At 53.5% G+C, this 12,713-nt stretch overlaps 1 protein-coding gene across 1 annotated transcript in view; it reads right to left on the bottom strand.

Moving 5' to 3' along the window:
• The window catches only part of PDIA5 (protein disulfide isomerase family A member 5), a gene marked incomplete at its 3' end in the record, with an annotated part of 50,639 nt that extends 45,183 nt beyond the window's left edge, over nt 1–5,456 (bottom strand). The window contains 1 exon segment of the mRNA XM_073634997.1: nt 5,320–5,456. Within this exon segment, the coding sequence (XP_073491098.1) occupies nt 5,320–5,439 (120 nt within the window).
• Nucleotides 5,457–12,713: the final 7,257 nt, after the last annotated feature.

Genomic DNA, 12,713 nt, shown 5'->3' with positions numbered 1-12,713 from the left:
GGAGAAGAAGGAGAAGGAGAAGGAGAAGGAGAAGAAGGAGAAGGAGAAGGAGAAGGAGAAGGAGAAGAAGGAGAAGGAGAAGGAGAAGAAGGAGAAGGAGAAGGAGAAGGAGAAGAAGGAGAAGGAGAAGGAGAAGAAGGAGAGAAGAGAAGGAAGAAGGAGAAGGAGAAGAAGGAGAAGGAGAAGAAGGAGAAGGAGAAGGAGAAGGAGAAGGAGAAGAAGGAGAAGGAGAAGGAAGAAGAAGGAGAAGGAGAAGGAGAAGGAGAAGAAGGAGAAGAAGGAGAAGAAGGAGAAGAAGGAGAAGAAGGAGAAGAAGGAGAAGAAGGAGAAGGAGAAGAAGGAGTGGGGTCCCCCTCAATATCCATACCGGACCCTTATCCACGTATGCAGCCAGGCAATTCAGAAAAGAGGGGAGAACGAGCGAGCCCCCCTCTTGAACCTTATCAGGGCGCACGCCCTTAATATAAGGGGGGGGGGGTCCCTTTATGTCACAAAAAGTGGGCTCTCCGGGTGATGTCATCGGATGGCCACGCCCCAGCAGGCAATAACACAACAGAGGGAGGAAGCCACAGAAGAGGAGCGACTTTTTTTAAGAGGGTAACCGGCGGCGAGGGAGAAGACGGCTCAGAACTATTTTTTTTTGGGGGGTTATGGGGTAGGGGTACGATATACCTGATACCCATTCATGTGGGGGGGTGGGTTCTGGGGGCCCCCATTAGAGGGTGCTTCCAGATTCCAATAAGCTCCCCCCACCTGCAGACCCCGACAGTCACCGGCCCGGTTCTCATCCTGGCCTTTGTCCTCATCAACATGGGGGCAAGGTGCTTTGGGGGGGGGGGCAGAGCCACCCCCCCCCCCCCCCCCGATGTTGAGGACATGTGGCCTGGTATGGTTCAGGAAGGGGGGGGGGCTGATCGCTCATCCCCTCTTTCCTGACCTGCATGCTTGGATAAGGATTTGGTATAGATTTTGGGGGGGGTCCCCTGCGAATCCATACCAGACCCGAAGGGGACCCCCACGCCGTTTTTTTTTTTCCGCTGTTTTTTTTTTCTTGCCGGCAATTTTTTATTTTTACATTCAGTGGTCAGCAGGGTTCCCCGCCGACAGCTGACGACCCATCGGTTAAGGACGCGGCGGCTGGCTTCCGGCCCCCTCCTTAACAACCAGCTATATACAGTGTGCTTAAAGGGGGGGGGGTTTAAAAACGGATGTCGTCCCTCAACATCCGTTTTTTATCCGTTCCGTTTTTTAAACAGAAGAAAAAAAGGGTTTTCACCCGTTTCAAAAAACGGAACTAAACGGAGGCGGATGTCAGTGTAAGATCATCTACTAGCCCATAGACATACATGTGTGTCCGCTTCTCATCCACCAACAGAGGGAGAAAAAACAGACATACGGAACGCACTAAAAGTGAAATTAACAAAAAGAACTTCATTGTGGGAGGGGCAGAGACACAAACTACTGCAGGAAATCTCCCCATTGTGGGAGGGGCAGAGACACAAACTACTGCAGGGAAATCTCCCCATTGTGGAGGGGCAGAGACACAAACTACTGCAAGGAAATCTCACCATTGTGGGAGGGGCAGAGACACAAACTACTGCAGGAAATCTCCCCATTGTGGGAAGGGCAGAGACACAAACTACTGCAAGGAAATCTCACCATTGTGGGAGGGCAGAGACACAAACTACTGCAGGAAATCTCACCATTGTGGGAGGGGCAGAGACACAAACTACTGCAAGGAAATCTCACTATTGTGGGAGGGGCAGAGACACAAACTACTGCAGGGAAATCTCACCATTGTGGGAGGGCAGAGACACAAACTACTGCAGGAAATCTCACCATTGTGGGAGGGGCAGAGAAAGTAAACTGGGGATTCCAGTGGACGGTTACATTGTAAATATTACCATCACTATTATTCGGAATAAGATACATTCGGCACCCATTGCTTCCCAGGCAGATGATTGGGTATTGGATGGCAGCGATCACACAGAGGATATTTGAACCTATGGCACGGATTGTTGGGGCCACTCACAGCGCGCATTTATTAAAGGCACACACATATGGTGGTGACCACAATGGGCTGGTCAGAGCAGTGGAGGGAAGGGGGGGGGGGGGAGAAGACAGTGATCAGTGGAGGGGGGGGGGGAGAAGAGGAGACAGTGATCAGTGGAGGGGGGGGGGGGGAGAAGAGAAGACAGTGATCAGTGGGGGGGGGGGGGGGGGGGGGAGAAGACAGTGATCAGTGGAGGGGGGGGGGGGGGGGAGAAGACAGTGATCAGTGGAGGGGGGGGAGAGAAGACAGTGATCAGTGGAGGGGGGGGGGGAAAGAGAAGACAGTGATCAGTGGAGGGGGGGGGGAGGGGAGAGAAGACAGTGATCAGTGGAGGGGGGGGGAGAAGAGAAGACAGTGATCACTGGAGGGGGGGGGGAGAAGAGAACACAGTGATCACTGGGGGGGGGGGGGGGGAGAGAACACAGTGATCACTGGGGAGTGGAGGGGGGGGGGGAGTGATCAGTGGAGGGGGGGGGGAAGTGATCAGTGGAGGAGGGGGGGAAGTGATCAGTGGAGGGGGGGGGGAAGTGATCAGTGGAGGAGGGGGGGAAGTGATCAGTGGAGGAGGGGGGGAAGTGATCAGTGGAGGGGGGGGGGAAGTGATCAGTGGAGGAGGGGGGGAAGTGATCAGTGGAGGAGGGGGGGAAGTGATCAGTGGAGGAGGGGGAAGTGATCAGTGGAGGAGGGGGAAGTGATCAGTGGAGGAGGGGGAAGTGATCAGTGGAGGAGGGGGAAGTGATCAGTGGAGGAGGGGGAAGTGATCAGTGGAGGAGGAGGGGGGGAGTGATCAGTGGAGGAGGGGGGGGGAGTGATCAGTGGAGGAGGGGGGGAGTGATCAGTGGAGGAGGGGGGGAGTGATCAGTGGAGGAGGGGGGGAGTGATCAGTGGAGGAGGGGGGAAGTGATCAGTGGAGGAGGGGGGAAGTGATCAGTGGAGGAGGGGGAAGTGATCAGTGGAGGAGGGGGGAAGTGATCAGTGGAGGAGGGGGGAAGTGATCAGTGGAGGAGGGGGGAAGTGATCAGTGGAGGAGGGGGGAAGTGATCAGTGGAGGAGGGGGGAAGTGATCAGTGGAGGAGGGGGAAGTGATCAGTGGAGGAGGGGGGAAGTGATCAGTGGAGGAGGGGGGAAGTGATCAGTGGAGGGGGGGAAGTGATCAGTGGAGGAGGGGGAAGTGATCAGTGGAGGAGGGGGAAGTGATCAGTGGAGGAGGGGGAAGTGATCAGTGGAGGGGGGGAAGTGATCAGTGGAGGAGGGGAAGTGATCAGTGGAGGAGGGAAGTGATCAGTGGAGGAGGGGAAGTGATCAGTGGAGGAGGGGAAGTGATCAGGAGGAGGGGGGGAAGTGATCAGTGGAGGAGGGGGGGAAGTGATCAGTGGAGGAGGGGGGGAAGTGATCAGTGGAGGAGGGGGAAGTGATCAGTGGAGGGGGGGGAAGTGATCAGTGGAGGGGGGGAAGTGATCAGTGGAGAGGGGGGAAGTGATCAGTGGAGGAGGGGAAGTGATCAGTGGAGGAGGGGAAGTGATCAGTGGAGGAGGGGGGAAGTGATCAGTGGAGGAGGGGAAGTGATCAGTGGAGGAGGGGAAGTGATCAGTGGAGGAGGGGAAGTGATCAGTGGAGGAGGGGAAGTGATCAGTGGAGGAGGGGAAGTGATCAGTGGAGGAGGGGGGAAGTGATCAGTGGAGGAGGGGGGGAAGTGATCAGTGGAGGAGGGGGGAAGTGATCAGTGGAGGAGGGGGGAAGTGATCAGTGGAGGAGGGGGGAAGTGATCAGTGGAGGAGGGGGGAAGTGATCAGTGGAGGAGGGGGAAGTGATCAGTGGAGGAGGGGGGGGGAGTGATCAGTGGAGGAGGGGGGGGGGAGTGATCAGTGGAGGAGGGGGGGGAAGTGATCAGTGGAGGAGGGGAAGTGATCAGTGGAGGAGGGGGGGGAGTGATCAGTGGAGGAGGGGGGGGAGTGATCAGTGGAGGAGGGGGGGAGTGATCAGGGGAGGAGGGGGGGAGTGATCAGTGGAGGAGGGGGGGGGAGTGATCAGTGGAGGAGGGGGGGGAGTGATCAGTGGAGGAGGGGGGGGAGTGATCAGTGGAGGAGGGGGGGGGAGTGATCAGTGGAGGAGGGGGGGGGAGTGATCAGTGGAGGAGGGGGGGAGTGATCAGGGGAGGAGGGGGGGAGTGATCAGTGGAGGAGGGGGGGGGAGTGATCAGTGGAGGAGGGGGGGGGAGTGATCAGTGGAGGAGGGGGGGGAGTGATCAGTGGAGGAGGGGGGGGGAGTGATCAGTGGAGGAGGGGGGGGAGTGATCAGTGGAGGAGGAGGGGAAGTGATCAGTGGAGGGGGGAGTGATCAGTGGAGAGGGGGGAAGTGATCAGTGGAGGAGGGGGGAAGTGATCAGTGGAGGAGGGGGGAAGTGATCAGTGGAGGAGGGGGGAGAAGTGATCAGTGGAGGAGGGGAAGTGATCAGTGGAGGAGGGGGGGGAAGTGATCAGTGGAGGAGGGGGAAGTGATCAGTGGAGGGGGGGGGAGTGATCAGTGGAGGGGGGGGAGAAGTGATCAGTGGAGGAGGGGAAGTGATCAGTGGAGGAGGGGGGGGAGTGATCAGTGGAGGGGGGGGGAAGTGATCAGTGGAGGAGGGGGAAGTGATCAGTGGAGGAGGGGGAAGTGATCAGTGGAGGAGGGGAAGTGATCAGTGGAGGAGGGGAAGTGATCAGTGGAGGAGGGGGCAGTGATCAGTGGAGGAGGGGGAAGTGATCAGTGGAGGAGGGGGAAGTGATCAGTGGAGGAGGGGGAAGTGATCAGTGGAGGAGGGGGAAGTGATCAGTGGAGGAGGGGAAGTGATCAGTGGAGGAGGGGAAGTGATCAGTGGAGGAGGGGGCAGTGATCAGTGGAGGAGGGGGCAGTGATCAGTGGAGGAGGGGAAGTGATCAGTGGAGGAGGGGAAGTGATCAGTGGAGGAGGGGAAGTGATCAGTGGAGGAGGGGGGAGTGATCAGTGGAGGAGGGGGGAGTGATCAGTGGAGGAGGGGGAGTGATCAGTGGAGGAGGGGGAGTGATCAGTGGAGGGGGGGAAGTGATCAGTGGAGGAGGGGGCAGTGATCAGTGGAGGAGGGGGCAGTGATCAGTGGAGGAGGGGAAGTGATCAGTGGAGGAGGGGAAGTGATCAGTGGAGGAGGGGAAGTGATCAGTGGAGGAGGGGAAGTGATCAGTGGAGGAGGGGAAGTGATCAGTGTCATACAGCCGGTGTCTCCGGTGTTCCTCTCTCCGTCTCTCACTCACCAGCACCGGCAGTAATATTCTCATCCTTCCCGGAGCCGCCATCTCCGGCTGCCACGTCTGGCTGCGCCTGCGCAATGCGGCCACGCTGCCTGATCCCCGAGAGCCCGGACACACCCACATCCGCGAAGATCACGCCTTTCCCCGCCCACCACTCTCACCTCGGCCCTGTAAAAGTTCTCCTGACACGCCCACATCGTTGCTCTTCTACCCGCCCACTGCCCATCCCACTCACCCCTTCGCTGCCCCGTCAAACTTTCACTGTCTGCCTCCGCCCACCGCCCCGCCTACCTCACTCAGCGCTGGTCAGAAGTGACACGGGGCCCCGCCTCTTCCCCCGCCCACCCCAGGGACACGTGCCCCTCTGCAGCGTGCGGGATCCTGGGGGCGGAGCCTAGTCTCCTGCCACACTCTGATTCTTAAAGTGAACGCGTCCCCTAAAATCCTCTCCCTGTGCTGGGAGAACGCAGGGAGCGCATTCTCTGAGATGGGAATGAAGGGCACCTATTAGCAAAAGTATTTAGACACAGGACACGCCCCCTGCCACACCCACTTAAAGGAGAATTACACATAAAAAATGATTGGTTAATTTCATAAGTGTTTTTTTTATCCCACTATTATTACTTTATATCGGATTTTGAAATTCACAAATGTAGCAATTTAGAATTTGGATGAAAGGTTTAGCGCCGGGAAACTCTTTTTTGAAAGATAAAAAGTGCATTTTCTATACAACTCTATAGATCAGACCAAAATGAGGAGGAAAGAGGGACTTTACTCCAAATCAGGGACAGTTGGGATCTCTGGAGGCCGTTTTCAGTCCTGGAGAGGAGCCGGTACACCGGAGCAAGACTGGAGGGGCGGAGGAAGGATTTGTAGAGTATCTGACAGTCGTGGGGCGCCAATGAAGGGGCGCACGGGCGCCTCCCCCTCTCTCCAGCCACACCCTCTGTGTAGTATTGATAGATTCATGCATTGCGTGAATCTATCCACGGCCGCTGTAGCCACCCCCTATTCAGGGGCCCGGCCCCTTTCAGATTTTAGGGGGAACTCCACACCAAAATAAATAAAATAATTGATGTGGGTTCCTCCTCAAAATCCATACCAGACCCTTATCCGAGCATGCAGCCTGGAGGACAGGATAAGGGGGTGGGGCAAGCGAGCTCCGCCCCCCCCCCGAACCATACCAGGCCACATGTCCTCAACATGGGGGGGGGGGGCCCGAAGCATCTTGTCCCCATGTTGATGGGGGCAAGAGCCTCTTCCTGACAACCCTGGCTATTGGTTGTCGGGTCTGCGGGTGGGGGGGCTTATCGGAATCTGGAAGCCATTTTTACTGAGGGGGCCCCCAGATCCTGCCCCCCCCCCCCCATGTGAATGGGTATCGGCTATCCATTCATCAGCAAAAAGTGTCAACAATTAAAAACCACAATAGACAGTTTTTGACAATTCTTTTATTGAAAAAAAAAGTGTCCCACCATGTCCATCCGTCTTCAATCACGCCGCCCGACGGACCCGGAAAAATAGAAATCACAACACTTACCCCGGGCGGCGCTCCCCTCCGGGTGATGGGCGGCCGGCTTCCCCTACTTCTCCTCATCGGCATCACGGCGGTGTCTTCGCTGTGCGTCTGCTCCCTCCTCCTCCCTCGGCCAATAGGGTAGCTTCTTCTTTCAGACAATCGGGGAAACAGGTCTCAGGACCACCCGCTTACTGATTGGCCGGGAGGCAGAATCAGTGTGACAATAGCGAATATTCATTCTGCGCCCCCCGAGCCAACACCCTTTTTTGAAGTCTCAGACTCAAATCGTGTGCTTTAGAAAAGAAGAAAAAAATCCCCATTGGAATCCATGCGTCCGGCGCCCTGCATGTAGATTAGGGAGCTGGATACATGGATAGAGGAGGCGGTGCCCGTGCCCCCCCCCCCCCAATGGACGGACCGCCACTGAGCGGCCCTAACATTCACAAAGGGAAAAAAAAGTTTTAAAATTGCCAGCAAATGACATTTTACTGTCGGCTTCTTTGTTTAACCACTTCAATACCGGCACTTAGACACCTTCCTGCCCAGACCAATTTTCAGCTTTCAGCGCTGTCGCAGTTTGAATGACAATTGCGCAGTCATGCTACACTGTGCCCAAACTAAATTTTTATCATTTTGTTCCCACAAATAGAGCTTTCTTTTGGTGGTATTTGATCACCTCTGCGGTTTTTATTTTTTGCTAAACAAATAAAAAAAGACGGAAAATTTTGAAAAAAATAAAAGTTTTGCTTTTGTTTCTGTTAAAAAAAATTGTAAATAAGTAAGTTTTCTCTTTCACTGATGGGCACTGATAAGGCGGCACTGACAGGCACTGATACGGTGGCACCGATGAGGTGGCACCAATGAGCAGGCACTGACGGGCACTGACGATGGGCACTGATATGCGGCACTGATGGGCACAGGTAGGCGGCACTGATGGGCACTGATGGGTGGCACTGGGTGGCACTGGTTGGCACTGATGGGCACTGATTGGCGACACTGATGGGCAATGAAAGGCGGCACTGCTAGGCACTGATAGGGTGGCACTGATAGGCGGCACTGATAGGCGGCACTGATGGGCACTGATAGGCGGCACTGATGGGCACTGATACGTGGCACTGCTGGGCACTGATACACGGCACTAAAATGAGGCACTGATGGGCATCCCTGGTGGCACTGGCAGTGGTAGGCATTGCAGCGGGCACTGACTGGCAGCTGCCTGGGCACAGATTGGCAGCTGGCTGGGCACACAGTGGCATTTCCCTGGTGGTCTAGGGGCATACCTGGTGGTCCAGTGTGGATGGCTTCCCTGGTGGTCCTGGGCGGCTTCCCTGGTGGTCCTGGGCGGCATGATGGTGGTCCTGGGTGGGATCTGAGGGGGGCTGTGCTGATAAACAATCAGCACACACCCCCCCTGTCAGGAGAGCAGCCGATCGCCTCTCCTCCATTCATATCTGTCAGACGCGAGTGAGAAAAAGCCGATCACCGGCTCTTCCTATTTACACCGTGATCAGCCGTGATTGGACACGGCTGATCACGTGGTAAAGAGTCTCCGTCAGAGACTCTTTACCTAGATCGGTGTTACAGGGTGTCAGACTGACACCCCGCCACAACGATCGCCGCGATGCGCGCCCCCGGGGGCGTGCAGCGGCTCGATATTCCTGATCACGTCATATGACGTCCGATCAGGAATATCAAACCACTTTGCCGCCGTCATTCTGTAATAGGGCGGGCGGCAAGTGGTTAAAAAATACATATATATATATATATATATATATATATATATATATATATATACACACTCACCAGCCACTTTATTAGGTACACCCTGCTATTACTGGTTGCATATCTTCCAACTTTTGAACTTGGCGCGCCTAGCAATAAGTGTGGATGTGGCCAAAGACGATAGTGGGAGGGTCTTAAGAGCAGTGGTTAAACAAAACTTGGACCTCCTTGTACCTATAAAATATGTTTTGATTGCTGTGCCACAAGCCGGAGTGTCCAGTGTGAACCAACCCTTAGGGAGAGAGGTTGGAGAGAAGGAGGGTTAACTGTTCTATGGAAGAAAGTAGAGAAGGATCACTACGGTATGTGGAAGAAAGGGGGGAGGGATCACTATGATATATGAAAGAAAGGAAGGAAGGATCACTGTGGTACATGGAAGGCAGGAAGGAAGGATTAATATGGCACGTGGAAGTCAGGAATAATCACTATGGTACATGGAAAGCAGGAAGGATCGCTATGCAACATGGAAGGCAGGAAGGATCACTATGACACATACAAGGCAGGAAGGATCACTATGATACATGGAAGTCAGGAAGGATTGTTATGGCATATGGAAGTAGGAAAGAAGGCAGGAAGGAAGGATCAATATGGCGTGTGGAAGTCAGGAAGAATCACTATGGTACATGGAAAGCAGGAAGGATCACTATGGAACATGGAAGGCAGGAAGGATCACTATGTGTCAAAAACCATGAAATCAAACCGAGACAGAAGTACAGTTAAATCACACTTGTTTAATAATAAAATAAAATAGAACAAACGTAGTCAAAACATAGCCAGTGTTCAGGAACCGGAGCAGATAGTCAGAGAAGCCAAACGTCAGGGAGCCAGAGATTAGCGTAGTAAAACAGCAAGCAGGATCTGGAGCCAGAAGGGATGTCAGCCAAGCAAGTCTTTTAACAGGAATGCAGGAGAGCATCTCTGTGATGTTGACCAAGGCGAAGGCAGAGATCCTCTGGGCTGGACGGCTTAAGTAGACAGGACTGATGAGCAGGATATCATCAACAGGTGAGTCACTGTGAAGAGAGATAGGAGCTACCAATTAGCCGACAGCTGAGCGGCCAGCTCAGAGAAGGAAGGGCTGAGCCCAGCCCTGACACTATGACACATACAAGGCAGGAAGGATTACAATGGTACATGGAAGGCAGGAAGGAAGGATCAGTATGGTACATGGAAAGCAGAAAGGATCACTATGGCACATGGAAGGCAGGATCACTATGGCACATGGAAGGTAGGATCACTATGGCACATGGAAGGCAGGATCACTATGGCACATGGAAGGAAGGATCACTATGGCACATGGAAGGCTGGATCACTATGGCACGTGGAAGGCAGGATCACTATGGCACATGGAAGGCTGGATCACTATGGCACATGGAAGGCAGGATCACTATGGCACATGGAAGGCAGGAGGGGTAAATTCACTTACAGACTTTGACCCACCCGAGGCCGGCTGTTCTCCTGAGGCTCAGGCAGTGACATTGTGCGCACTGCTTCGAAATTCCATAGAATCCCTTCACAGGCACAGCATTGGCTGTATGCGGGGGGTTTGTAGGCGGGCACAGGGGGACATCGTGAGGGGGTGGAGCACATCTAGCCCACCTCCTCTCCCATTCTGTAGAGCGGGCCGGCGAGCAGGTGGGCGGGGGAGCTGGGGGGGGGGGGGAGAACTGTGCAGCGCACACTGACAGGCAGAGTCAAATGCCGGAACAAGCTCCGCTGCAGGATTCAGCAAGACACCGGAATTTACTTAAAATCCCAGAGTGGTCCCGGCGAATCCAGAACGGTTGGAAGGTATGGGGGTTGGACCCTCTTTTGTCTTCATTCTTGGTGGCATAGATACAACAAGGTGTTGGAAACGTTCCTCAGAGATTTTGCTCCATAGTGACCTGATAACAGTTGCTGCAGATTTGTCGGCTGCACATCCATGATGCCAATCTCCTGTTCCACCACATCCCAAAGGTGCTCTATTGGATGAGATGTGGTGAGTGTGGAGACCATTGGAGTACAGGGACCTCATTGTCCAGTGGTGAGATGATCGGAGCTTTGTGACATGGTGCATTATCCTGCTGGAAGGAGCCATCAGAAGATGCACATACCTCCCAACTTTTGAACTTGAGAATGAGGGACATTTCAAGGAGATAGTGACCTGGCAGCAAAAAGTGGGCGTGGCCAAACATGATAGTGGGAGGGGTTTAAGGGCCCTGATTAAACAAAACCTTGGCTTCCTTGTACCTATAAAACATGCTTTGATTGCTGTGCCACAAGCTGGAGTCTCAGGGATACACATAAACCTCAACACAATCATTTACAACAAAAAAAAATTCCAATACATCTTGTTTTGTGTAAACTGAAAATAGACAGAGAGCTTAAAATAGAGGATTATGAAGGAGCTGAGGAACCCGGGGGTGGGGCTAAAGAATAAGTACTGCAGTACGTGCAGCACATAGTAGTAAATGATGGTCAAGTTGTGCCTACCAGTGGGAGTGGCTTATAGAGGGACGATTGAACAGAAAGTGAGCCTAGTTGCTGTATACCGAGCAGCATTGCTTGAACAAATGAATATCAGAAGGAAATCTGAAGCAACATAAGACTTAGGGCTCATTCACATTAGTGGTTGTAGAGGTGGTAAAACCATGGCTCAACCACAGGGTTTTACCATATCGCCAAGTGCTCCCCTTTAGCTGCAGAGGCAGTAGCCGGGGGGGGGGGGGGAGACACATATGCTGCAGCTGTGATGCTTTGCTTTGTGGCTGCGACAAGGATTATATCCCCGAATGCATTGGCGGGCACTACCGCCCACCGACCGCAACCTGTGCAAGTGAATGGGGACGCTCTGCAAAGCACTACTTTTTCAATTTGTACCACACAAAACCGCATAGCACATTACCAACCGCATTGATAGTGGCAGCGTGTTGATGGCCACCAAACCACAAAATACTGCAGTACCATGTGGTTGATGGCTATAAACACGCTGCCATTACCAATTATGGGCACCCACGTGCGTCTCAATAGGGCAGCATGGTTGCATGCAGTGCGGGAAATGCACGCTGGGTGCCCCTTTCCTGCACTGTTTTCCAGTATAAACCAACCCTTAGAGAGAGAGGGGGGGGAAGGATCACTATGGTATATGGAAGAAAGAAAGGAAGGATCACTGTGGCATAATGAAGGCAAGAAGGATCACTATGGCACACAGAAGGCAGGCAGAGAGAATCACTATGGCACATGGAAGGTAGGAAGGAAGGATCACTATGGCACACGGAAGGCAGGAAGAGAGAATAACTATGGCACATGGAAGGCAGGAAGGAAGGATCACTATGGCACACAGAAGGCAGGCAGAGAGAATCACTATGGCACATGGAAGGAAGGATCTCTATGGCACATGGAATGCAGGAAGGAAGGATCACTATGACACCTGGGAGGCAGGAAAGTTCACTAGGGCACAATGAAGGCAAGAAGGGTCACTAGGGCACAGGAAAGGCAGGAAGAAAGGATCACTATGGCACATAGAAGGCAGGAAGGATCACTATGGCACATGGAAGAAAGGAAGGATCACTATGGCACATGAAAAGCAGGAAGGCTCCCTATGGCACATAGAAGGCAAGAAGGATCAATATCCACATGGAAGGCAGGAAGGATCAGTATGGGATATGGAAGGGAGGAAGAATCACTATGGCAAGAAGGATCACCGTGGCACATGGATAGCAGGAAGGCAGGAAAGATAACTATGGTACATGGAGGGCAGAAAGGATCACTATGACACCTGGAAGGCAGGAATGATCACTATGGCATATGGAAGTCAGGAAGGAAGGCTCACTATGGCACATAGAAGGCAAGAAGGATCAATATCCACATGGAAGGCAGGAAGGATCAGTATGGGATATGGAAGGGAGGAAGAATCACTATGGCTAGAAGGATCACCGTGGCACATGGATAGCAGGAAGGATCACTATGACACCTGGAAGTCAGGAAGGATCACTATGACACAATGAAGGCAGGAAAGATAACTATGGTACATGGAGGGCAGAAAGGATCACTATGACACCTGGAAGGCAGGAATTATCACTATGGCATATGGAAGTCAGGAAGGAAGGATAAC

Source organism: Aquarana catesbeiana, linkage group LG06 (genome assembly GCF_042186555.1).
Source record: "Aquarana catesbeiana isolate 2022-GZ linkage group LG06, ASM4218655v1, whole genome shotgun sequence".
In the NCBI taxonomy this organism is placed as follows: Eukaryota; Metazoa; Chordata; class Amphibia; order Anura; family Ranidae; genus Aquarana; species Aquarana catesbeiana.
Note: the sequence above shows the minus strand (reverse complement) of the source record. Positions and strands in the feature narration are given on the sequence as shown.